This window comes from Bombyx mori, chromosome 7, assembly GCF_030269925.1.
Source record: "Bombyx mori chromosome 7, ASM3026992v2".
Lineage (NCBI taxonomy): Eukaryota > Metazoa > Arthropoda > Insecta > Lepidoptera > Bombycidae > Bombyx > Bombyx mori.
In genome coordinates, this window is record NC_085113.1 from 897,040 (window position 1) to 923,289 (window position 26,250).

Sequence of the window (26,250 nt, forward strand, 5' to 3'; positions counted from 1 at the left end):
CTCAAGGTGTGTGGCGCATTTACGTTGTAGATGTCTATGGGCTCCAGTAACCACTTAACATCAGGTGGGCTGTGAGCTCGTCCACACAGCTAAGCAATAAAAAAAAAAAAATATGAATATTTGAGTGCTAGCAACTGATCAAGTCACACACGGTAGAAGTGAAACTAATAAACAATAATAAATACTGACTATCCCACTACACAGCATATATGGACAATGTTTAGTAGACTATAGTGGGAATGCTACGAAGAGTCGCACAAAGAAGAGACCGAGAACGTCTAATGTGTTCTATCTCATTCTCTCGCCGGCTGTGTCCTATACATTTATGTGTTTGTGTCTCTATGGACTTATTTTTTCGTTTCATCGAGTTTGAAATCATAACGATTCTAAAGAAGTTTCACTTTAATTATTTAATGTTACAAAAAATGGGACTGTAGATGAAATAACTCGCTGTCTCTCTCGCAGGCCCGCATTTTGGTCGCAATGACGTCACGAGCCGTTACGCGCGTCCCATATCTAGAACGGTTATGGATGGATTTTTGCATTAGGATAAATAACTTTTATAGTGAGGGGTAGATCTCAGGGGTATTTTTATTCAATAAAACTATGGGTTAGCCACCAGTATCGAATTTCGAATTCTAATCTTTCTTAAACACAAACAATTTTCAATTTTAAAACGATAATTACATTCCGACGCAAGCGCACGCTATTCACACTCAAAACGGAAGCGCCCGGAACATAGATTATACACTCTGTTAAAAGACGGACATAGATACTAGCTATGATAGATATGATAGATAGATACTAGCTTCACTGCGAAGAAGGACCCTTTTGTCATGGCGCCGGAATTTCAAGGAGTATCCCTGCAGCTTTCCGCGAGTATCTGGATTCTGGGGGTCGATATTTCGAGCGATGTCCAGTTTCGGAGTCATTTGGAAGGTAAAGCCAAATTGGCCTCTAAAATGTTGGGAGTTCTTAACAGAGCGAAGCGGTATTTCACGCCTGGACAGAGACTTGCGCTTTATAAAGCGCAGGTCCGACCTCGCGTGGAGTACTGCTTTCACCTCTGGGCCGGGGCTCCCAAATACCAGCTACTTCCATTTGACTCCATACAGAAACGGGCTGTTCGGATGGTCGATAGTCCTGCTCTCGCGGATCGCTTGGAACCTCTGGGTCTACGGAGGGACTTCGGTTCTCTCTGTGTTTTATACCGCATGGTCCATGGGGAATGCTCTGAGGAATTATTCGAAATGATTCCCTCATCTCCTTTTTATCATCGCACCTCCCGCCATCGGAGCAGAGTTCATTCATATTATCTGGAACCGCTGCGTTCATCGACAGTGCGTTTCCAAAGATCTTTTTTGCCACGTACCATCCGGCTTTGGAATGAACTCCCCTCCACGGTGTTTTCCGAGCGCTATGACATGTCCTTCTTCAAACGAGGCTTGCGGAGAGTACTTTAAGGTAGGCAGCGGCTTGGCTCTGCCCCTGGTATTGCTGACGTCCATGAGCGACGGTGACCACTTACCATCAGGTGGGCCGTATGCTCGTCTGCCTACAAAGGCAATAAAAAAAAAAGTATAGCGAGCGGGCATACGGCCGCGAGAGTGACGTACGGGTCGGTTTGCTATACTTTTTAATTATAATATGAAATAAAAAGTTTTTATGCAATTTTGATTTGCCGAGCGATACTGAAAATGTAAAATGTAGCCTTTCGCTAGCGTCAGAAGTTACAGTAAAAGCGTGGCCATGTTTAGAAACACCGCAGAACGACTGTTATGAAATAGGCTAAAATGCAAAATTCACGAAAACTGTACAAAGTTATTCAATCAATTGTTGTACAATCATGGATCTTTTTGAATGTGAAACGTAATATTACTAAATGAAACGATATCGTGACCCGAAGTCTGAACTAGAAGGAAATTGGATCTAACTGAAAACAATAATGCATTTTACGTAAGTTAAAAAGATGGAGATACAAGTTGGAAGTAAGTTCAGGCCTTGAAAAGAGCGAATAAAATTTTGGTTTTTTTTTATGAGCGTCAATTGGTAGAGATCATACCTTACCTTGCGTTAGTAACTAGAGTTCATAGACATTTACAGTGCGCATACTGCCGACCATCTTAAAAACATGAGGTCCTATATACAAACAACGGCTGTCCAACTTTTCAAGCAGGCACTGCTCGCACTGACTAATGGGGTCAACGCCCCACCTTTCGCACTTGCAATACCAAAAATATTAGGGGAGAATTTGAAAATAGCGTGAGTATTCTGCCTTATTTTGGTGCGGAACAATCATGAGTTTTAATTTGAAAATTTGTCCGAATGTTCCACTTCCTCGTGTATTCAAACGACAAACTGATTTTGTCATACCTTCAATATTGCACCACCCACCACCGTAGAAGTATTAACCTCTTCTATTTGGTACCTTTACATTAAGAGTGCGTTTTCATGAATATTGCTTTGCTATTGTTTCTCCAAGGTTTTTTTGAGGGAAATTATATGATTCTTCAAATGTTGTTGGAAAAGAGTACTACATGCTACGTATTGTAAAATGAAAGTACTAAATATTACATAGCGTAATGCTTACGGATATATTTTATTAAATACTTAGTCATTACAGAAATATATCAGAACAAATAGAATAATCCTTTGAAATGGTATGTGCCAAAGGCGAAATTCAATTCATAGTTGAATTTTCTTCCAGCAAACCCGAAAAGGTAACACAGTTAATATTAGGTGGAAAAGCGTATGTTAAAATTAGAATCAGAGTGTATCAAAATTTTGTGTATTGTAAGTAATAAAGGTGAACGGTCGGTTAGTTCTTTTGTCGTCTATTCTATGCACATATGAGAACGGTCGTTCCTTGTCGTCTGGTTCGTGTCCCGTCTTTTAGGAATTCAAAAAAAGTACTGCCTGCCGCTAGTTACGTCCGCCCTCGTTCCATTTCCAAATATATTAAGTGTATAATCTATGTTCCATTTCTCTTAATTTCTGAATTTTGGACTTTTTGGCGGGAACGCGAGGAGTGAAGTTGTGTGATTTGTTTTATTTTGTCTATTTAGTGTTTCTTCGGGTTTAAATGTGTAATAATGGTGGTTTATTAACTTTTTAATATCTGTGAAAGTGCACAAATGTGGGAAAATGAAACGCTGGACGTAACTTCTCGGGATCCTTCAAAAAGTCCACTGAAAAAATCTTAGTAAATGACCACCATTTTACTGAGATTATATTTCATCCCATTTCATTTCATTTAATTTCATCCCAGTTGATTAATGACTCAAATTAATCATCTTCATTTCATTTCACTCCATATTATCATTTTTCATAAAAATATGAATATAAATTAAAATAAGACATGACTTAAAGGTCTCAGTTACCAGGTCATAAAATCTCTTAAAAAAAAAAAACTGAATTTTTGTCAAGTTTCTGTCTTAGTCTATGTCTAGTCGTTGTAGGTCTTATGTCCTATCAAAGAGGTTGCATGACACGACAAAAAGGTTAAGGTACAAGTTTGGTTCAAGGTCCATTGAATCTCTCCTCGCTCTACGCTCACTCCGCGCTTCCCGCTTGTTTTCTGGCCACACACGAATGCGTTCATCCATTGCGCAGGTTATCTAACGACTTTGTTCTTTATTTGTAAGACAACAGTCACCGTTGTATTGTACGGGTTACCTGAAAAAATTCTCGAAAAATTGACAAACGGCCGTGATTTTATTAAACCTTATTGCCCGGATCTAGTCTGATAATTTTAAACGATTTTTCTTACGTTTTAATTCGATCGGAATTTACTTTCAATGATAATAAAAGAGTCTAGATTTGAATAGTTTTTGTTTTAGTTACATAGCGTGTGGCATTTTATTAACGAAGTGTGGCAGAAATAGGCAGGGTGGTGGTACCTACCCGTGCGGACTCACAAGAGGTCCTACCACCAGTAAAAATTAGTAGTTATTATTCAGTATTATAGATTGCCACCTCAAACTTTCTTGCAGTTTGAATGCAACATATTTGAAAGGCTTAGAGAATACTTTGAAATATCAATATTTGTATTGTCTAACTGCTGTTTCATCGTTCAAACAGCGGCAAATAGTTAAATAGTTAATAGGTTCAAATAGGCAGGTCTGTGGAACCTATCCGTGCGGACTAGCAACACGCAACTACCAGGAAATTTGCTGTAAACGTTTTAATATTTTGCTAAACAAGGTTCGCATGGATTGGAAATTTGTGCGTCGACGTCTTAAAAAAATATATTTTCTACGTAAAGGCACACCGTAATAAGTACCGTAACGTACTGTTTCAGAAATTTTAAATCTGCATCACTTTCTTCAAACCTTTCAGAAGCTGTTTAATAGGTCTTTGATTCCTAGGTTTGTTTAAAAATATAAATGTTGACCTATTGAACCACCAAACATCTCTAGTTCCTCAACTGTTTATGACTGGATAATTAAATTTGTGGTAAATTAATATATGTAAGAGCGTTAATAGATGAGCAAGCTGTTTGTACGAAATGGTAATCTCCATCATGAATAATGTCAATACAGCTAACAGGCTGTACAACTGTGAGCATTCGTGAGTACAAAATACCAATTAGTCACGCAAGTTACTGCCGGGCCACGAGCGGGTCTACGTCTATCGGCGCCCGATGTCCACTAAGGTCATGCTCACGGGGAGTTTACATCAGAGTTTCACAAAGCGTTGGCCAACGGCGCCCAAGACGTGATTGCACAGTTGGACACTGCACTATTACAAAACTTATCGAGCAACAGTCTTCCTGCTTAGGCATAAGAGCTATTTTAGGTCAATTTTCTTAAAATTACAGCAAATCACGTGTTTTAATCGACTCGCAAGAGTCAATTCATTTGGCAAATGTATTGCAGTGTGAATATCTCAGTAGTCGGACGAATACAAAACTTGAGAACATTATGTTGAACAAATTTTTCTACAAATTTTAATCAAACTTGCGTAAAATCTAGGTTGACAATGAAATTACAAGTTAGCTATAACCTCAATCTGAATAAACTTAGTGTATTACAGTCGAAGAGTAGAAATCATAAAATACCACAGACCATCGTTTAAATTTTAGTCCAAGCAAAGCTATTATATCTAAGTACTTCAAGCCTTTTTCTTACATGTTTATTTAGCTGTTGAACTTTTACTGCAATTAATTACGTATTTCAAAAAGTACCAACCTTACAATCAACCTTAAGTTATTGTTATTTGGTACCGAACTTCCTAATACCTTAATATATTGGGTGTTGATCACTACAAGACTGTACAGCCATCATTTTCAAGTATGTATATCTGAAGTCGACCGCTGTGATACTGACAAAATTGTGCCATCATGCTACATCTCATGGTGGACAGCGTTATTCAAGTAAAAATTAAATAATAAAAATTCATAGACTACTTGTCTATGAATTTTGGTGGCCGATAGCACCAGACCGCCTGTGCGTTCAACTGGCCGACTTTGTATTAAAAAATCTCCTTTTTTTATTGCTTATATGGGTGGACGAGCTCACAGCCCACCTGGTGTTTAATGGGTTACTGGAGCCCATAGACATCTACGACGTAAATGCGCCACCCAAATTGAGATATAAGTTCTAAGGTCTCAAGTATAGTTACAACGGCTGCCCCACTCTTCGAACCGAAACGCATTACTGCCTCACGGCAGAAATAAGTGGGGTGGTGGTACCTACCCGCGCGGACTCACAAGAAGTCCTACCCATCCAATACTGTGTCAAATGATTCAATAGCACGAAGCGTTAAAAATATTCAAATCTATTGAATTATTTCTATAATAATCGATCCGTTCAGTGTTTGTTCGGTGTCTTCGTGCTTCGTGGGCACGTTTCCGAAAGCAATTGCATTTATTTGTCACCAAATCTAGGCATAAAATTCGAAGAAAAGAACATAACTGTTGCGTCGGTGAAAGGTTTTGAGCGATATGAAATAACTTGAGCGACTCGTTTTCCAATAGTTTCAAATGGGATTTCAACAATCGTTATACTGCTATTGCAACCGGTTTGTCTTTTTTTATTGCTTATATGGGTGGGAGAGCTCAAGGCCTACCTGGTGCTAAGTGGTTCCCAGAGCACATAGACATCTACAGTGTAAATACCGCCATCCACCTAAAGACATGAGTTCTAAGGTCTCACTTTTAACAGTACAACGGCTGCCCCGCCCTTCAAACCGAAACGCAGTACTGCTTCACAGCAGAAATAGGCAGGGTGGTGGTACCCACCCGTGCGGACTTACATCACGTCCTATCACCAGTAATTACGCAAATTATAATTTTGCGGGTTTGATTTTTATTACACGACGTTATTCTTTCACCGTGGAAGTCAATCGAGAAGATTTCTTAAGTACGTATTTAATTAGAAATATTGGTACTTGCCAGCGGAAATCGAACACCGGTGCATCGCTAGATACGAATGCACCGGACGTCTTATCCTTTAGGCCACGACGACGGCATAGCCTAGGATAAGCATAGTGTAGGTAGAGTTAACATTGTTATTTATATTTTCACATTCAACAAGTATGTTATACTGACATCTAAGTTGAAATAAATGATTTTAAATTTGAATTTGAATTTGTAGAATTGCGAGATTGAAGTGGCAGTGGTCAGGGCACATTACCGCGCGCCGGTAAACGCAGCGTGGATAGACCTCCTTCGTGATTAACCAACGACCCGTTAAAGGTCGGGGGAATCCGCTGGATATGCACTGGGCAGAACCGGTCACTATGACGAACCTTAGGGTAGAACTTAGTCCAGTCGTAAACTGATGCTGATGACGGGTAGCTACCGATAGTCTACCAACAACTCAAGTACTCTACAAGTCTACGTTGGTAGGTATTACCAACGCCAGTCATATTTTCGTCCTTGTCCACCACTATGTACTCTTTTCGTGCTTCGTCAAAACAGATCTTAAACACAGATAGGAATAAAAAGGAACCGGCAGATTTTGCTATGCCTATTTCTGCCGCGAAGCATTAATGCGTTTCGGCTGGAAGGGTGGGGCAGCCGTTGTAACTATACTGAGACCTTGGAACTGATATCTCAAGATGGGTGGCGGTATTTACGATGTAGATGTCTATGGGCTCCGGTAACCACTTAAAACCAGGTGGGCCGTCAGCTCGTCCACAAACCTAGGCAATAAATAACAAATAAAAAATGTTGGTTAATTTGGATCTCCTGCGAATCTCGCCATTCTTGATTCGTTCCCGCAGGAGAATAATCCAAGGCAAGGCAAAAAATAGTCGTGAGCGAGGTATTCTATAAAAAAAATGTATTCAGTGAAAGTCGTTCTTGTCTTGTGAGCCTTGTGCGTCACAAATGGACAATATTTTCATAACAATTACAAATAACTCTGTTAAATTGTATTATTGCAACACAAACAAAATATTGTAAGTTTAGGTTTTTCTGAGTTTTGCCTCGACCTGGACAATCAATAAAAAATATTCTGCATCTGACCACGTAAACTCTGAACTGTTTTTTTAATATACGAACGACTACTTAAACTATGCCATAAGCTCCTTTAATTTGAACCAGATGATGGCCGAGCTTAGCTCAGTTTTTCTTTATAACGCCATCTTGTAGTGTCTTTAAAGCGGTTAGTTGCCCTCAATTAAGAAAAATAGTATTATTATTCGCCAATAGATGTCGGGAAGAGTTGATTATTGAAAACACGAATAAAACAACATTTTCTGAAAATAAATCGTAGCTAGATCGATTTATCGCCCCCGAAATCCCCTGTATACTAAATTTTATGAAAATTGTTGGAGCCGTTTCCGAGATTCAGATTATATACATATATATATATATATTAATATACAAGAATTGCTCGTTTAAAGGTATAAGATAAGTAAGGATACACTAGAAAATAACGCGCAGAAATTGCGATCGAAAAATTACTCAGGGTGCATTGATATCTTTTCTGAAAACGAAGCCAGTTGTATTGATGATGATTGCTATCACGATAGCACATTCACAAATGATTAAAGATAATCGCTTTTTTGTATTTTAAGCTGTTTACTGATGTAATTAGCGTGTGGAGCTAGTATTCACGGTCCAACACGCCTGAACGTCGCGTCGGTGGCTTCAGCCAAGCCAGCTGTTACTGGTGGTAGGACCTCTTGTGAGTCCGCACGGGTGGGTACCACCACCCTGCCTATTTCTGCCGTGAAGCAGTAATGCGTTTAGGTTTGAAGGGTGGGGCAGCCGTTGTAACTAAACTTGAGACCTTAGAACTTATATCCCAAGGTGGGTGGCGCATTTACGTTGTGGATGTCTATGGGCTCCAGTAACCGCTTAACATCAGGTGGGCTGTGAGTTCGTCCACCCATCATTATAATGTTTTTATGATTGTTTAGATAGGTGGACGAGCTCACAGCCCACCTGTCCAGTAATCACTGGAGTCCATAGACATCTACAACGTAAATGCCACCCACCTCGAGATATAAGTTATAACACCGGTCACTCACATTCTCAAACTTTGCAAATGATTATGTAAAGTTTTCGCTGCATTCGTGGTTTTCCAAGCTGTGTCGGTTTTTTAACAGTCATGAAAGCGCGCGAACCGCGATCCTTCACGTAGTCTCCCACACATTCGTGTGACCAGTTGCGCCCAGGATTGCGAAGGCAACGGACGTTTCGCTATTTTCATAGATCGTGACGTCTACTGCGTAGCGTATCTTCATCAAAAGAAATCCCATAAAAACAGCATGGCTGTTAATGATGTCTGGGAAAGAATTGAAAACTCGTTTTTCTCTTCAATGTTCTATTGACAAATTAAAAAGGAGGAGAAATTCGTGAGACATTCGTAAACAAGTGTAGGAGGAAGCGCAAACGGGTTCGCAAATTGAGTACCGAACCCATTTGCACAGCCGCTAAGTTTGCGAATGAATGTTTGACGGCCCTTCACATGCGCGCAAACATTCGTACAATGTACGAATATTTGCGCGCATGTGAGTGGCCGGCATAAGATCTCAGTATAGTTACAACGGCTACCCCACCTTTCGAACCGAAACGCATTACTGCTTCACAGCGGAAATAGGCGGGGTGGTGGTACCTACCCGTGCGGACTACCAAGAGGTCCTACCACCAGTGATTACGCAAATTATAATTTTGCGGGTTTGATTTTTATTACACGATGTTATTCCTACACCGTGGAAGTCAATCGTGAACATTTGTTGAGTACGTATTTCATTAGAAAAATTGGTACCCGCCTGAGATTCGAACACCGGTGCATCGCGCTCAACACGAATGCATCGGACGTCTTATCCGTTAGGCCACGACGACACACGATGTTATTCCTTCACCGTGGAAGTCAATCGTGAACATGGTGCCCATGACTTATGAGAAAATAGCTGAAGATCGTTGAATGTCAAACGTTAAACGAGTAGTGGTAGCTATAATAGAATATAAGCATAAAAACCTGAATCGCGCTAACGACTTTTTCAAGGTAAGTTAGATAGAAGCTTCGAACAATAACAAAACGCGAGAGCCTGGCGAAAGATTTTCCCTTTGTGATTCTAAATACCTTTTGACTGTATTACGAAAATTATTAAAGTTAAATTTTTATTCATAATTCACCATTAAGCCCATTTTACATGCAATCATTTCGTTGTACACATGTATATGGTCATAGCTTTTACATTTACAGAACATTGCTTTATAAATGACGTTGTTTATTTAGTAATTTCTTAAAACATTTGGTGTCACGTGCATAATACGTGAGTTAATTAATCGAAAGGGAGTGAATGATAAGAAGTTTCGTTTACCTTGACCGCAGACTGCGGCGACATTGTTTTGAGGATAGCAACACATTTTCTCTGTGACTTTACACATTTTGCACGGGACGAAGACTTTTTGACTTGATAACCACTAATTACTTATTAAGTAAATGCCTATATGTATAAGTATTCTAGCCGACACCATCTAGGTGCGCTTCGGATAGCCTGCCGACCGAGAGGGCGGGTGGTCGTGGTCCGGCGTCCCGAGGGGGAGGGTGATGGGAGAGATGTGATCCGCAATAAACGCTTCACTTTCCCTCCTTTGCCTTTTCACGAGTTCTGTCTCATGCGAGGTGGTTCGGACGTGGGTTGTTGAGCGAGAGGAGGTTTTTAGTCGGTTCGACTCCGACATGCCCCACCCGCCATCCTAGGTGGAGGGCGGAAGTCCTCCTGCCCAAAAAAAGAGTGTATAAGTGTGTTTACTAGTAATTTTTTGTAACGTTGGGGAATACGTTTACGGTTGGCATTGGTAGCATACCGGGTTATGTCAGACTCTGGCGCCTCCAAAGAAGAAGAGGGAGAAAAGGACGACCGTAGTATGCCTACCAGTCTTATGTGTATAAATCCGGCTTGAGACGTGAAGTTTAATATGATCAAGTGTTTACTTTTGAAGCGCTTGAGCAATATTAGCGAAACTAGTATTAAGCTCCCAGTCAGGATCTAGGTCTCATCAATGGTATACGTAGCTAATAGACCACTAGTGGTGTCTATGAGAATATACAACGTAGCAGGTATTATAAGCTCGCAAGGGCGAACGTCTTGCTGTTTCTGTTAAGAAAAATTCATATAGGCCCATTCGAGGTTTGCAATTGGAACTTCTATCGTATATCTCTTTTTTTTTTCCTTACCTTACCTTACCTTACCTTAGCTGATAGCCTTGAGAGGCTATATCAGCGGAACCCTAACTAGTAGGTGAGATCACGGGGCTCAAACCTGACGACGTTGCTAACACGAACCCTAGCAAGAGCCGTGCTTCGCAGAATCTACCACCGGATCGGAAACGCGACCCACTGAGAAGATCCGGCGAGAAACTCAGTGGGCTGTGTCTGAGAGTTAATTTACTCGTCGAGCCCTTCGTCGCAAGCGACGGGTTCGACGAGAACGGTGACCGGTGCTTGAGGTACCTAAAAGCACCAATAAAATGGAGTGAAATGAAATGAAGATGATTAATTTGAGACATTAATCAACTGGAATGAAATTAAATGAAATGAGATGATATGTGATGAAATATAATCTTTTTCTTCAGTGGACTTTTTTGAGGATCCCGAAAAGTTACGTCCAGCGGCTTTGTTTCATTTTCCAACATTTGTGCACTTTCGATATTAAACAGTTAATAAACCACCATTATTACACATTTAAACCTGAAGAAACACTAAATAGACAAAATATAACAAATCAAACAACTGCACTCCTCGCGTTCCCGCCAAAAAGTCCTATCCTATATATTATATTGTTTTATTCTATAATAAGTTGTGACATAAAATGACAAAACTACAAGGTTTTGTTAAAACTATATACGTTACCCTAAAATTGAAGTTTAAGAGACGGTCTATAGTTAATAATGTTCTTTTTTTTAACAAGTGTGCGCCCACGGCACGAAATATTTGCAATATGAAGGCAATATCTACTTAAATTGTGCACGCCATTTTTCTTATTTGCATTATAATAAAATGTTTGTGATTGCTTGGTCGCTTACCGATAACTGAATTAAGTTTTGAGAAATGTATAGAATGAATGTTGGTACATAATTGTAATATTGATAAACTCCGAAACTGACTGATTGAGTTGAATTTTTTTATTATTGCATTGTGGTGTGAACGAGCACACGGATCCGGTTTTCAATGCTTATTGGAGCCCATAGACATCACGACGCGAATGACCACCCACTTTGAGACATGAGGTCTAAGCCCTAGATTGTATACTATAATAGCTGTCTTACCCTTTGTTATTAACTCGACAATGTGAACCAATGTTTTTTTACAGAAATCATTAAAATTAATTTCCCAACACTATCTTCTATTTATCTATCTAACAGCGACATTGGCCTTCAATTTTCCAACACTATCGTGAAACAAAAGATTAGGACGAATCCTTATTTCAAAATATTATTCTGTGTCCTATTGTTAGGAATATTATTAGGAATTGCGACCGAAATGTATACTCTTAAAATGTGGAATTTGATCCGTAAATTCAGTCTGATTCTATTGAAAGTAATTGAGAGTTTCTTTCCCATAGTTTTTTTTTTGTGAATAAATCACGCTCAACACGATCCACCGACAATGAATCTGCTTTCGATTCAAGAGTTTTACTTCACGGCTAGTTGGAGATGTTCTTACTTTATTTCTAAGCAATTCACAACGGCTTTTAAAGGCGTTTTCGTGAAATATCGTTATATTTGTGAATCGCTGCAACGCGTACGTGGAAAACTTAATAAATCACTACATAGTATAAAACAAAGTCGCTTTTTCTGTCCCTATATCCCTATGTATGCTTAAATCTTTAAAACAACGCAACTGATTTTGATGCGGTTTTTTTTAATAGATAGAGTGATTGAAGAGGAAGGTTTATATGTATAATAACATCCATTAAGTAGTGGAGAAATTAATAATGAATTACAGTTTCCGAAGTGAAGCGAGGGCGGATTGCTAGTAAAGTATATTTCACGACAGAGTTAGGCTACTGAATGTGCGAAGAATATGTCTGTCAACTCTATAGAACAGAAAAAAATATATTATACAATTTTTATTATTATTTAAATTATTAATAATTAATTAAGTTTAAAATGTATTATATATTTTTTTTCTGTAATTATTTAATTTTATCGACCGGAGACTTAATCGACTTCAGTGTTAATGAGCATACATAAGTTTCGTTTTGGATCACAACGGTTGTAAGATAGTCTCTACTGGCCGCTAAACTTCCACCATGAATTTTAGTTATCAAATTTTAAAAGATATGCACCATTTATATATAAAAGCCCTATGCACCCATTTCCTTGAGAACTGTCAACAGTGTTTTTATACACGACGGCCTGCCTGTCTTGCCTTAGGTGGTAGGACATTTTACAATTTCAGGGGTCTCTTGTCGACCCGTATATATTTATTTATTAGATTAATATTGAATTTCGTTGTCATTAAGAATAAATCGAGTAACACTCACTTGAGGCTGAGGAGACGTTAGAGAATGACCTGTTTTTCTTCGTTAGACATAAAATGTTCGGCTATTATGCAGTACAAAACAGGTCACTGTTACATATTTTCTGTTTATTTTTATTCAGGCGGCAATTGGGCGTCAGGCGGGATAGGTTAGTCGTTTAGTATGTGAGCGTCTCTATGGTATTTTCCATTTTTCTATACGGAGCGGAAACTTGGACCCTTAAAGCGGCTGATCGCAAACGCGTGGATGCTTTCGAGGTGTGGTGCTGGAGAAGAATGCTCCAGACACCTTAGTCAGCGAAGAGAACCAATGTGTCTATCTTAGACCAACTGCAGATCAAGACAAGACTGTCCACACTTTGCCTTCGCCGTGCATTCGAGTACTTCGGTCATATTGCTCGGAAAACACCGGACAGCTTAGAGAGACTATTCGTGACAGGGAAGATGGAGGGAAAGAGACCGCGCGGGAGCAGTCCAACAAGATGGTTCAATCAAATCCGCACCACACTAGAGATCCCATTCCACGAAGCCCTTCATGTGGTAAATGATCGAAGGGACATTACAAGAAGTAAAATCCTATCGAAATATAATGGTCACGACCCTCAGAAGTGACGAAGAGACGCGAGGAGGGGTGAGCCCTTACCATCTTCAACCACTGATTCCCTTAAGCTCTGTGCCCCGCCAGATGCATAAGCCCCGAACGGGTGCGGCCCCCGACGGACCCCCGGTGGCCCCGTCCCAAAAAACAGGTTATTTCATTGATTAATCAAGATAACATTATTTACTTCAATGCCAATTACAGATAAGACAAGATTTAAAAGGCATTGATATCTCAAAAGTATTTTTTGTTTGTTTCCACCATTTGATTGCTCTTGTTGATTATAATAACGAATTGTTGCGACATAATTGGATTGGGTTTGTGTGCAATTCGTTAACTTAGTATTAGCTTCGGCTACTATGATTCTGATACGATCTAAACGTTTTTCTGTGCGCATAAGCCGATAGGCACTTATTAATAAAACTTATTTAGTGACGGGAATGAAGAAGCAGATAACATGTTCTGTCTGGATTGTCGCGAAGCATTCATTTCTTCTTAGGTCTACCTCTTCCTCTATATCCTTCCACGTTCATCTCTTACTAACCTTATTTTCATTTCGTCTCATAACATGTCCATACCAAACGCGCACTTCTCAACTTCTTTGTCACAGGTACTACTTTCAGACTTCCTCTAACATATTATAAACCAATACATAATATAATTATTATTATATAAATAAAAAATATTGTTATATTGTAATATAAGTCTGTAATGTTCTACGAATGGCCGTCGGGGCAGAAAAGTTCTTGAGTGGGGACCGCGTATCGGAAGACGTAGTGTGGGTCTCCCACAAGATGGACGTAGTGTAGGCCTCCAACAAGATGGACCGAAGCCCTATTGAGGTTCGTGGGGATCCGCTGGACCGATCTTTGCGGTGAGGCTTGGGGGAGGCCTATGCTCAGCAGTGGACTTCTGTGGACTGATAGAATAGAATAGACATGTTCTACTACCTCTCTTCAGATTTAACAACACTTTACGTACGCTCCTGGATATTTGCGCCCCAAACATGAATCGTGGGCACGCGAACGTTGAGTGGTAGTAGTAGCTGAGCTTCCCCATCAGTCCTGGTGAACCTGTAAAGCCATTCCACCGAGAGCAGTGAGAAAAAAGTTACTATGGGTAGGGTAGGTATAGGTATGGTAGTATGGTATATTAGAGTTACGGCTTAGTATCTGGAAGGTGATCAGCAGGAATACAATGTAGGCCAGAAATGTGTATTACGGATTTAATATTGATCTCTACAATGCACGAATCTAATAATATGCAGAGATATTACATAGAGTTGTTAATAGTAATTTTGTTAAAAAATATATTTTTAACTTTTATTTTACCTACCTGTAAGGAATGCAAGGCCATCCAAGTTAGTTTTACTGCGAAGCAATGAAGTATTCAGGTTTGATGGATGGGATGCTAATAAAAATTCAAAATAGCACTTTCATATTAATATAAAGTATTGAAATTTACTTAAATATATTTCTGTATGGATAGTATTATCAAGTAGCAATCCTAGTAGTTTCACTATTTTGGTAATGGTGTTACATGCTGTTGCTCATTCATATCTTATCCTATATGTATATGATATCGAAGTGGGACTACATTAATTTACGGGCTATTGGCTTTGGCCATAAGCCATTTTATTGAGCAGCTTATCTTCATTGAGAATGGTAACAAAACGACACTATAGGGATAAGCGGGGAAATTAAGTTCATAAATATATTTTACTACGGATGCGGAGAGTTAGAAGAAAAGTGGTTAAGAACAGTTTCTGTATATTAATTCAAAAGCCAAACTGAAAAGTATTTTGTCGTTGGGCGTCCAGCATTGCGGTTGCTATGTCACCATATTGCCAGGACAAACTGATCCAGTCTCTTTCAAAGTTCGCGAAGAGTTATGTTCAGCAACGCACTTCATATATGCTGGTATATTTAAATGCAACTAATAAATGACTATAGCTATGGTATAAAATTATATTTTTGGAGAAATCAATGTATAGCGTCAAATGATTTTTTAGTGTGCGTTTATATATGTGTATACGTTCAACAGAGCTTGAGGAAAGTCCTAAGTCGTTTCTTGATTCTGTCATTATTGATGTGCAAAAAGGATAGTGCTTATTAGCCATATGGGTAGGTACCACCACCCTGCCTATTTCAGCCGTGAAGCAGTAGTGCGTTTCAGTTTGAAGGGTGGGGCAGCCGTTGTAAATATGCTTGAGACCTTAGAACTTATATCTCGAGGTAGGTGGCACATTTACGTTGTAGATGTTTATGAGCTCCAGTAACCACTTAACACCAGGTGGGCTGTAAGTTCCTCCACCCATCTAAGCAATAAATAAAAAAAAATGAGGGTCTGCACTTTTTTCTTTCGTACTTATTCTCTGGTAGCCTAAGGGCTATTTCAGCTTCGCGTAGACAGATAGGCGAGTTCAGGGGTTCAGTCTGAGAGAATTGGTAACATTGCCCCTAGCATGAGCAGTGTTTCGCTGATTCTACTACCAGATCGGACAAGTCCAATGAGGACGGTGACCGGTGCTTGTGGGGCCTAAAAGTACCGAGAGTGGATACAAAGGATCCGGCAAGACATTATCCTTTCACTGTCCTCTGGGTCAGATTTGAGTCTGTACGTTTGTGCGCCTTAGAAGGAAATTAGACAAACTAATCAATTCTAATATTACATATTTAATTTGTACATCAATGTATCTTTATCAACTGAAAATACACTAAGTAGAAACTCAGTAAGCAGTAAAATAAAATCATGGCATCGGTCATACCATGAAAAATAATAAAACAATAACATAATTTCCGCAACTAAAATCGATTCGATACAATCGATTAAATAATCACAAATGACACCGCACGGAATACAAATAATTAAATCGTGATCTTAAAAACGATACAATAATTTCATTGTAACATCTCTATATTGTTCGGTATCAACTTCGTTCTTTTGGTAAAGAAATAAGCAGTATAAATACAACTGATTGTTGGGATTCGGTACATTGCTACACAGACCGAGCGAGGGGCACAGCACCCCAGAACCTAAACCGAAAACAATTAATTATTTGTGAAAGTATTGGAAGGTCAGCCATTTTGTGCATTATGTGGTTTGATAAAAAACAAAAAAAGTTAAACATTTTTAGTGTAATTTTTTTATGTGTTTTCAGTTCGACTGGGGTATAACAATGAAGACTTTTAGGACTTTACTGCTCTGTATGGGTGAGTATTGTAAAATAACAAAATTATAATTAATATATAACATATAGATACGAAGCTTAGCTCGTTAACCTATCATAAAGAAATCTTTAGATGATTTTTTACAAAACTAAGTACAAAAATGTAAATCAGAAATCTAAGTTTAACCGATTCTCAATTTTTAAATTACAAATCCTATATTCCTTTATAATAATTATATCACGCAAATTAAATTTAAAGCTGCATCAAAAATAATAATCGATTCATGTTTATATAAAAATTACATGTGATATAAATAATAAATACTAATGGAATTTTTTATGACAAATTTGAGGGTTAAGGAAAAATTTAAGATTTAAAAAAAAACTATGAAATCTATAAAATTTCGTTTTTTGTTTATTAAACTTAAAAAATGAATTTAATTGAATTATTTTATAAAACATTTAGCCCCGAACCACACTAAAAAAACAAACATTTTTGTCCAGCCCAGCAGAGCGCATTTAGAAATATTCATTTTAACTAATCCTTCGAAAATGATAATGATAATTTTTTATTGTATTGCTCCGAATTAATTAACGCCCGCCAATGTTGCCGCCGTCGAAAAATAGAATCTCGCTCTGGGAGCTTGCTGGTTTATGTAGCCTGTCACTGTACCTAATTATTATTTTTAATTGTATTTCTCCCAATTAATTATCGCAGCTTAATGCACATTGTGCTAATTATTAAAACGTAAATTTAATTGATTCGTTTCTAATTCGGCGTAAGCAATGCAACAATAGTTTCAATAAAAGCATCGTAAAACCGATGCGTGCTACAGAAACACATAACTTTTACATAACGTTTTCAAAGGAAGCGTTTATGTATAATACTACCACTAGTTCCTTCCTAACACGAATATATTTTCACGTATCGATGCACATAAAAATTGCTTTCTTTGCTAATTTTTTTTTTTCTGTCATGTAACATTTGCATGATAGTCTCGCGATAGTTTTACGCACGCTGCTTTGTAAACAACAGTTGATTATTGTTTAATTATGTCAATTAAAATTGATAACTAATAGCTCTGGAATACACTATACTCTCCAATAGAAAATAGCAATTTATAGCAGATCAAACGTAAACCAATTGTTTGACTGTACTCTAAGACCTAACTCCAAAATGCGGCTAAACAGATAATTTCAAGTATTAAGTCGTCCACTGCTTAGAGACTATTCCTTTACCAACACCAGTTACCTTTATTTAGATTCATATAGCGATTGATTTGAAATCTCATTACTATAGGTCGATCTAACATTATTTTACACAAATTTAATGGTGGTAGGATCTCTTGTGAGTCCACCCCCCTGCCTATTTCGTGAAGCAGTAATGCGTTTCGGTTTAAAGGGTGGGGCAGCCGTTGTAACTATACTGAGACGTTAGAACTCATATCTCAAGGTGGGTGGCGGCATTTACGTTGTAAATGTCTATGGGTTTCTTTAACCACTTAATATCAGGTGGGCTGTGAGCTCATCCACCCATCTATGCAATAAAAAAAATTAAGGAGCAGTGAATTGAAATATATGTCAATACATACTAAATACAGTACTAAATTTAGTCAAGTAAAATCCTTGGATCTACGCTAGGAATTAATAATTAATCTGTTTCGCATAATAAATAGACCGCGGTAAACATTTAACAAGTCAAATGGCAAAAAAGATAGTGAATATTTATGTATCTACGTGGATACTGCGGCTGTAACGTTAAACTGAAGACTCAGCTGTTTATTTTGCTCACCAAGACAGCTGAAAACGACTTCTTTCAACTATCATTATGAATTTACTGATTGCTTTTGCCAGAGATATCTCAAAATAGGTAGTATCAAGCATAGCGTTCTAAAATGTTAATTATTTTATTAAAACTGTAATCAATAATAGTTTCATAATTGAAACAAAAAGAACCCTACTCGGATGTTTTAAACATATTCTATTATAATCTTTTCTTTAGGAACCTTATACCTGGCGTCGGCAGCTCCAGTAGCCCGGAATAATTCACCACAGCATGCCGAATATGAATACGATTACGACAGCTCCGCCCAGCAAGTGCAGGCCCAGGAGCCTCAAGAATCCGCCAGCCACTACGACGCTTACATCCAAGACGTCAAAGCAGCCACAAGCGGCGACACCAAAAAAGGTTACAGCAGAGGAAGTGGTCTAAGAACTATTGCTGTCGGTTCGGCGAATCAAGCGAAAACAGCGCTTGGAAATCAAGCCGCGGCGGCGTATCAGGCGGCGTATGTGGCCAAGAATACCCTCGCGCAGTCCGCGGCGCAGGCTAGTGCCACTGCTCAGGCGGCGTTGGCAGGAAAGCAGGTCATCCTGTCAGGATTAGAGCAGCAAGTCAGGGACGCCAAGGTTGCGCTCCAAGGTGAAGAAATGCAGTTGCAACAAGCCAAGAGAGCCGCCCAGTCAGCCGCCCAGGCCGCGCAGCAAGCTATGCATCAGGTACGTTGACTTTTGACAAACCAAACGATTTATCGACTAATAAAGACAATATTTTAAGTCGTCGTGGCCTAAAGGATAAGACGTCCGGTGCATTCGTATGTAGCGATGCACCGGTGTTCGAATCCCGCAGGCGGGTACTAATTTTTCTAATGAAACACGTACTTAAGAAATGTTCATGATTGACTTCCACGTCTGAAGGAACAACATCGTGTAATAAAAATTAAACCCGCAAAAATTATACGTTGTGTAATTATAGATGTCTATGGGCTCCAGTCAGCTAAGTACGTTGATGTAACTTGAGGTGACAATTCGTTCGCAAAGTTTGACTTAGTTAGTAACATGGTCAGCAGTCTCGTGGGCGAATCTAATCTACAGTCCTTAACAAATTGTGTTATATTAATCCGTTATTTTCTCGTTGTTTTAGTATGAAAACCTAAAGAATGTTCTGAGTTCAATGAACTCTGAAAAGGACTTGTAGTTTTATCAGGCAAGTTGATTAAATTAAGAGAGGGAATATATCGTTTACAATAACATAGTTTTAAAAAAAAGTAGTTTAAAAACTAAAAATAAACACGCCTTAATACTAGCAAGCCGAATTAAACATAATGTTTTTTTTTCTGGTCAGTATATTAGAAATATTCGCATTGTCTTTGCTTCGTGAGCAAATTTTCGTTAATCCAACATATTGAAGTTTATGAACATTATCTTGAAAGATTCCATTACAAATACGGATATAAAACTAATCAAGTCCACTATACTATATCCTAATACGTTAATTCGGTGACAAAATTTAAGTAACATTAAACAAAAACAATTTCACCTGGTCATCATTATTATCGATCATTATTATCTGGTTCATACTACATACTATTCTATTTAATACGTCTAAGTTACATACTATTATGTTAATTTATTATATCCTCCAAACAGTGACGAATTCAGGTTGCAGCGTGGCTTTAAACAATATTAAACTAAAGGATTTTTGATTTATTGATATTTTTGCCAATTTCAAATTAAAGATCACATCATTAAATTTAGAATAGACTTATTAAAAAATTCATGTGGAAAATTAGCATGAATATTACTTAAATTTTTACTTCATATCTTAATTATTATTCGTATTGATTGTGTTTAAAAGTTAAATGCTCGCATAGAATTTAATTTGTATGAACAAATTTTATTTAACTCACCTGAACAATCATATTATGGGTGTAATTAAAAGAAATTTTTAAATGTAACTATACTTGAGACCTTAGAACTTATATCTCAAGGTGGGTGGCGCATTTACGTTGTAGATGTCCATGGGCCCCAGTAACCACTTAACACCAGGTGGGCTGTGAGCTCGTCCTATCTAAGCAATAAATAAATAAAAAGTCCATTTGAATTCAAAAGTCGATTCCCCTTTTAATATCGATGACGAAAACGCTACTCCACACAAATCGATTCGCAATCGATATTTAGTAACAAACGTCTTGTCAACTGTAAAAAAAATCGATTTCGCATTCTTGAGAAAGATCGGCGCTGTGACTAATAATGTTGAAATTATAATAAACGTAAAATTAACGAAAACAAATCTTATTTAACGTTTGGTAATTTATTTTATTTCAGTAACATAACGAAATTTAAAATGGCGTCACGTGATTTAATGTGTAAACTAAATATAAATAAAAATCTGGTCATAATTTTCGAAGCAGAAGGCTTTTTATTATTACTTATTATAAATGTTTCATAACCATAAAAAAGATTTCAAAAAAGGTCGCTCGATAAATTGGATATTCAGTAACTGTTGGATAATCGAGTAGTTTTCTCGTAATCCCGCCATTATTGTAACGATGTTATGAAAATATTATTCTATTGGTGGTCAGACAAGCGCACGACTCGCCGTCATCATCAATTAGCCTTAGCACATAAGTTTTTCATTTTTTTTATTGCTTCGATGTGTGGACGAGCTCACAGCCCATCTGGTTTTAAGTGGTTACTGGAGCCCATAGACATCCACAACGTAAATGCGCCACCCACCTTGAGATATAAGTTCTAAGATCTCAGGTATAGTTTTTGGAACGAAGTTCCTTATGGGACGATGCGGAGGGGTACCCTAATCGGGAAAAAGCGTCCGTAACGTCAGATTTTTATTAGTAATGTACACAGTGTACGACTTAACTTTGTAATAACGTACAAAAAATAACACATATTTTTTATCATTAATTGACCACAATCTCAGAGCGTTCGTTTGCGCAATACACTAACTCTTATGCAAACAACCAGTGAATGAAGTGTACCACAGTAAGTTCGACCGTTACCGAATGACCGTGGGTTGTTGCGAAACCTCCAGTTTTATTTCCGTTATACCTCGAATAGAACTTAAAATTAATATTTTTATAATAAGGAATTTCGTTCCTATCCGGTGTCCCACGACACCGCACATCTTTGTTTTTATTGCAACCGTAGACAGACGAGCATACGGCCCACCTGAAGATAAGTGGTTACAGTCGCTCTTGGACGTCATAATATTAATTGTCACATCGTGAAAGTGATTTGACGTGGATGTCTCAAGTTTATCGGCTATCTTCAGCTATGAGTCGAAACGCCCAGGAGTTATGACCTTCTAGATTACGAGTAAACACATTATTTACCTATTAGGACTGTGAGTCTGGGCGTTGGTACCGATTACTATACATACCTGTGTTTTGCCAAATAATATGTCGAATCTCTGCTGTTTCAAAACGATTTGGTCTTCGTTGTCATGTGTCAATGTCTATGTCATATTAAGTCCAATTCCCAGTTGCCAAACGACCACGGCTAAATTCTAATTAAAACATTTTTAATATTAGAAATCACTGATTCGTGAACTTTTCTTTTTGTTTAGGTCAGTTTTTTTTTTATTATTATATCAATTGTCACGCTCCAATTACTAATGTTTGTATAGATATTTACACAGTCGGTAATTCGTTTTGTGTAATTGCCACTATAAGACGTTTTTGTGTATTTTAATAGAGGTCATTTTTTGTCTTCACAATTGCCAATTATCGTTGGACAATAACTTTTATAGTGATAGAATCTTGTTGCTTTCAATTCGTCTGTTTCCGTTTTTACATTGTCTGGTGTAAATACGAATCTTCTTTACTTCTACTGCACGCTGAGAGGGGATTTTGGTACCAAACCTTGTGAATTCAACCTTCCAAATATGACAGCTCTCTTGTTTGACCAGCTATTGATACAATCAGCGTTTAATGCGCTTTCACGCGGACCATTTTGTTCTTGTTTATATTCGTTTCTATGGACTCTGGAAATATTTTATGCCAGTCGGCTGTTATTTCATGTGCTCGCGTTGAGCAGCGCACTGTGTATTTGTCTAAGCTTCGTGCAGATTTTTGAACAGAAGCTTGTTCGGCTTAATGTTGGTGAGCTGATTCCAGGTAGTATCGGCATAGCATACTACCGGGAGTTAATCGCGGTATTCTACTATATCTTTGCAATCCTACAGGGTTTTTGTCTGTAGATGCACAGTCAAATTTACCTCTCAGAACCTCCTAGAAACCTATGAACGTTCCAACCTTTCCGAAAACAGAGGGGTTGATAGCAACTACGACTTATTTGACCATCATCGTTTTTCCTTTCTTTTTCTAAGTTCTAAGTTGAAATCCGGACGATTAGCTTGTCTGATCATTGGAAAAATAGAAACGATACAATAAATAAATCGAATATTTCGATAAACATTTATAGTATTTATTAGTTAGCAGTTGTGTCGGTCCCTTTCTGATTTGATTCCATCGACACATAACGCTGCAACACAGCTTAAGATGTCCAGGTCTTAGTTACAATTGTACACAACATCTGACCAACTCCTGAAAACTACTTAGAACTACTTAGAGCTTAGAATTACTTAGAACTAGAATACGTTTTAAAAGCGCTACTCGAAGTCAAACCTCCTTCCGGCTGCTATGGTTGTAACCTCAACAAGTGTATGTTAAAAAAACTATCATTTTCCTTCCAGGTGAACGTGATCCAAGCAGCCCTGAACGCAGCCCAAGCAACATCAGAGAACGCCAATGAAGCGGCCTCCCAGGCGGCAGGTGAATTAGGAGCTCAGACCGCTATGGTTGGAGCTGCAAGGCAGAGGCTCCACACTCTCCAGGAACAGTTGCACGGAGTCAGAATCGACTTCGAGGCAACGCAGTCGGCTGCCAGAAAGGCCCAGGTATGTCGAAAGCCAAATTAAGCACAAATCTTTGTTAGTGACATGTCTTATTAGCGCCTTCCCGGTCACCGTCCTCGTCGAACCCGTCGCGACGAAGGGCTCGACGAGCGAATTAACCTATAGACACAGCCCACTGAGTTTCTAGAGGCCGGATCTTCTATCAGTGGGTAGCGTTTCCAATCCGGTGGTAGATTCTGCGAAGCACTGCTCTTGCTAGGGTCAGTGTTAGCAACACTCCGGCTTGAGCCCCGTGAGCTGACCTACACACGTTAGGGCGAAGCTGAAATAGCCTATCAAGGCTATCAGCATAGATAGAAAAAAAAGCGCCAGTGAGAAGACGAAGGAGAGCCCTTCTTCGAAAAAGAAGCGCGACATGATAACCCTTTTTTCTTGGATGCCTTAATCGCTCCCCTTGCATCTCCGATCGAAGGGACGAAAGCTGCCGTCGCCTTAAGCATGTCCTATCCTTCCGATCCACTCTAGGTGCTTTTAAGCACTCAATCACTGGTGGCCATTCCCGTCGAATGTTGAATTCGACGCGCAACCTAGCCCATAGACACTGTCTTCTCTAGTTTCTTGGAGGATGTTCTCAGTGGGTTCCGATCCGGTACACCGATTTTGCTAGGGCCAATGATAGCGATTCTCTCAAGCTTAGCCTGTGAGCTCACCGGCCTGCGCTAGCCCTAGTTAGAATTCAGGCTATCAGCAATAAGGTAAAGAAAGAAAAAGAGAGCCGGAAAAGTTCTTGAATACAGTTACGCTAGTACATAAACGAAATTTTCTCATCGTGAGACCGTCATAGTGTGTTTTAAATAGAGAAGCAAAATAAACATGTAAACGTCGGTCAGCCTATGAAATTAGCAACAGCATAGGTACACCTCTAAGCAGTAGATAGCTAAGCACAGATAGCTAAGTTCTTTCATTAAATTTAAGTACAATTATTTTTAAAAACAGGAGTCAAAGATGGCAACAAGGATGTACGTTGTAGAGGATATACGGATTTCAATATTTTTCTAAAGTAAAAATTGCACTTTATATAATTTACATAAGGCTTTCTATTGTTCAACTGTTTCTGGATTCGAATGTTTAATAAATTATTTTGTTCATGTTAATTATTTTCTTTCAGTTATATGTACACCTTATGCAATATGGATAATTAGAGTTTAATTGCAATGAACTGGGCAGAATTTGAATAAAAGCTTGACACAATTTGACAAACAGTGACATTTCGAAAAAAAAATTTATTTTTAACTTTCATAAGTCAAAGGCTGAATATTGTACATACCTAATATTACTTCTGTATTCAATTTAGCCAACATGAAAATCTTAACCCTTTTACCATTTATTTACTGTTTTTTGTCGCATTTCACGAAAACCGACTTTATTAGATTGGTTTGAATAAATAAAAGACGATAATTTATTCAAAAATTATGTATATTGAAAATGAGTGTTTATAGTTATGCGACATTAACGCATCGAATTAATTCAATTCAATAGGCCGCGGCACAACAAGCTCAGGCAAACGCTGCGGAGGCTGCAGCCAAAGCGGCAGCCGCTGGTCTTGGATCCGGGCAGCACCACGACGCCTCACACGAAGGTACGAACCAAAAGGAGTACAAGGTAGCCCCCGGGCAGGACAGCCAGGAGTACTACTCAGAGTCGGACTACCAACACCAGTAGCAATAAGGTTTTAGGTGCTTATAACCTATTACGGCGGTTATACATTTTTTGACAGATTGACAGTTTAGTTTTTAACGTTGGTACTATGCAAATTTCGTAATGACGTAGGTTAGATATTTTTATGTATTTGTTTTAACCTATGTAGATCATTTTAAAGAATTAGAGAAAAGAAAGGTTTAGTATGTAATTGGAAATGATAACAAAACTTACACATCAAATGTCATCGTTAGTAATTTTTAAGTCAAAAAACTTGTAAACGCCGTAATTAAAAAAAAAAACCAATTAGAGTAGAACAAAATATCTTAAAAATTTATTTATTCCATCTCTTTAAGATATTCATGTACCTACTTTAATTGGGTTAGGTAGATTAATTAGATGTAAATACAATGTCGTTGTTGTAATTTAGATCTTGTGATACGATATGTTTTGTAACATATATTTTTTTACTTTTATAAAAGAAGTTATTTATAATCGCTGAAAGTTTTTTTTGTGTGTGTTTTTTAGAACCGCACATTTTAAACCTAGGCTCGATAAATTTACATTAAGATACTGTGTGAAATAACGCGACATGACCGAGTCATTGAAAACAGAAAATCAACTTGAAGAAAGTTTCTTATTAAAACAAAAATTTATTAAATTTTCAAAGTATCTAATATGAAATGACGATGCCAAGTCGTGTCGTAAACACAAGCAGCATCCAAAGTGTCATCACTAACATTATAATAAGTGCGATGTCATTCAGGTGAAAAACACAGAGATGTTATAAGAAATAAAACGTTACTGTTACTATGTTTGTTATTTCAATGATGACTTGACTTACTGACTTTCGACTCGACTGTTGCTTCCGACTTGACATCTCACTTTTACTTGACTAATTTCACTCGACTATTATCTATTAATATACCTACTAACCTTAAAGATTTAAGGACAAAACCAACGACTTGGTAAGTTTGGTTTTGGACCAATACAGTACACACTAAGAATGCGCATTTCTTCGATGAATAGGTGGGTACTTTTTAAAACAGGAGAAAGACTACTTATCATTTTACGCAAAGTAGGTAATGATGTAGTAAGTCAGGCTAATTTTATCTCTGCTGTACTTACTGTCTCGTACTGTGCGGTACTTGCTCCGCAATTAATACAATTAACAAGTTAAGCA

The 26,250-nt window shown here is 38.2% G+C and overlaps 1 protein-coding gene across 2 annotated transcripts; it reads left to right on the forward strand.

The window, feature by feature from the left end:
• Positions 1-265: 265 nt before the first annotated feature.
• LOC101741477 (tol-Pal system protein TolA) lies at positions 266-25,880 on the forward strand. Of its 2 annotated transcripts, none has more exons than XM_062669313.1 (5): positions 266-1,988; positions 16,706-16,757; positions 18,717-19,213; positions 23,208-23,411; positions 24,909-25,880. In XM_062669313.1, exons 2-5 carry the CDS (start codon positions 16,724-16,726, stop codon positions 25,089-25,091), a joined length of 918 nt encoding a protein of 305 aa, XP_062525297.1. In that variant the 5' UTR covers positions 266-1,988; positions 16,706-16,723; the 3' UTR covers positions 25,092-25,880. The 2 variants fall into 2 exon arrangements, with proteins under 2 accessions (XP_062525297.1, XP_004923282.3); XM_004923225.4 differs by lacking the exon at positions 266-1,988 and adding an exon at positions 16,446-16,621.
• Positions 25,881-26,250: the final 370 nt, after the last annotated feature.

Coding starts and splice junctions, on each gene's coding strand:
- LOC101741477 (XM_062669313.1), top strand. CDS start 16,724: ATGAAGACTTTTAGGACTTTACTGCTCTGTATGG. Junction 19,214..23,207: donor CGCAGCAAGCTATGCATCAG/GTACGTTGACTT, acceptor TTTTCCTTCCAG/GTGAACGTGATCCAAGCAGC. Junction 23,412..24,908: donor CGGCTGCCAGAAAGGCCCAG/GTATGTCGAAAG, acceptor TCAATTCAATAG/GCCGCGGCACAACAAGCTCA.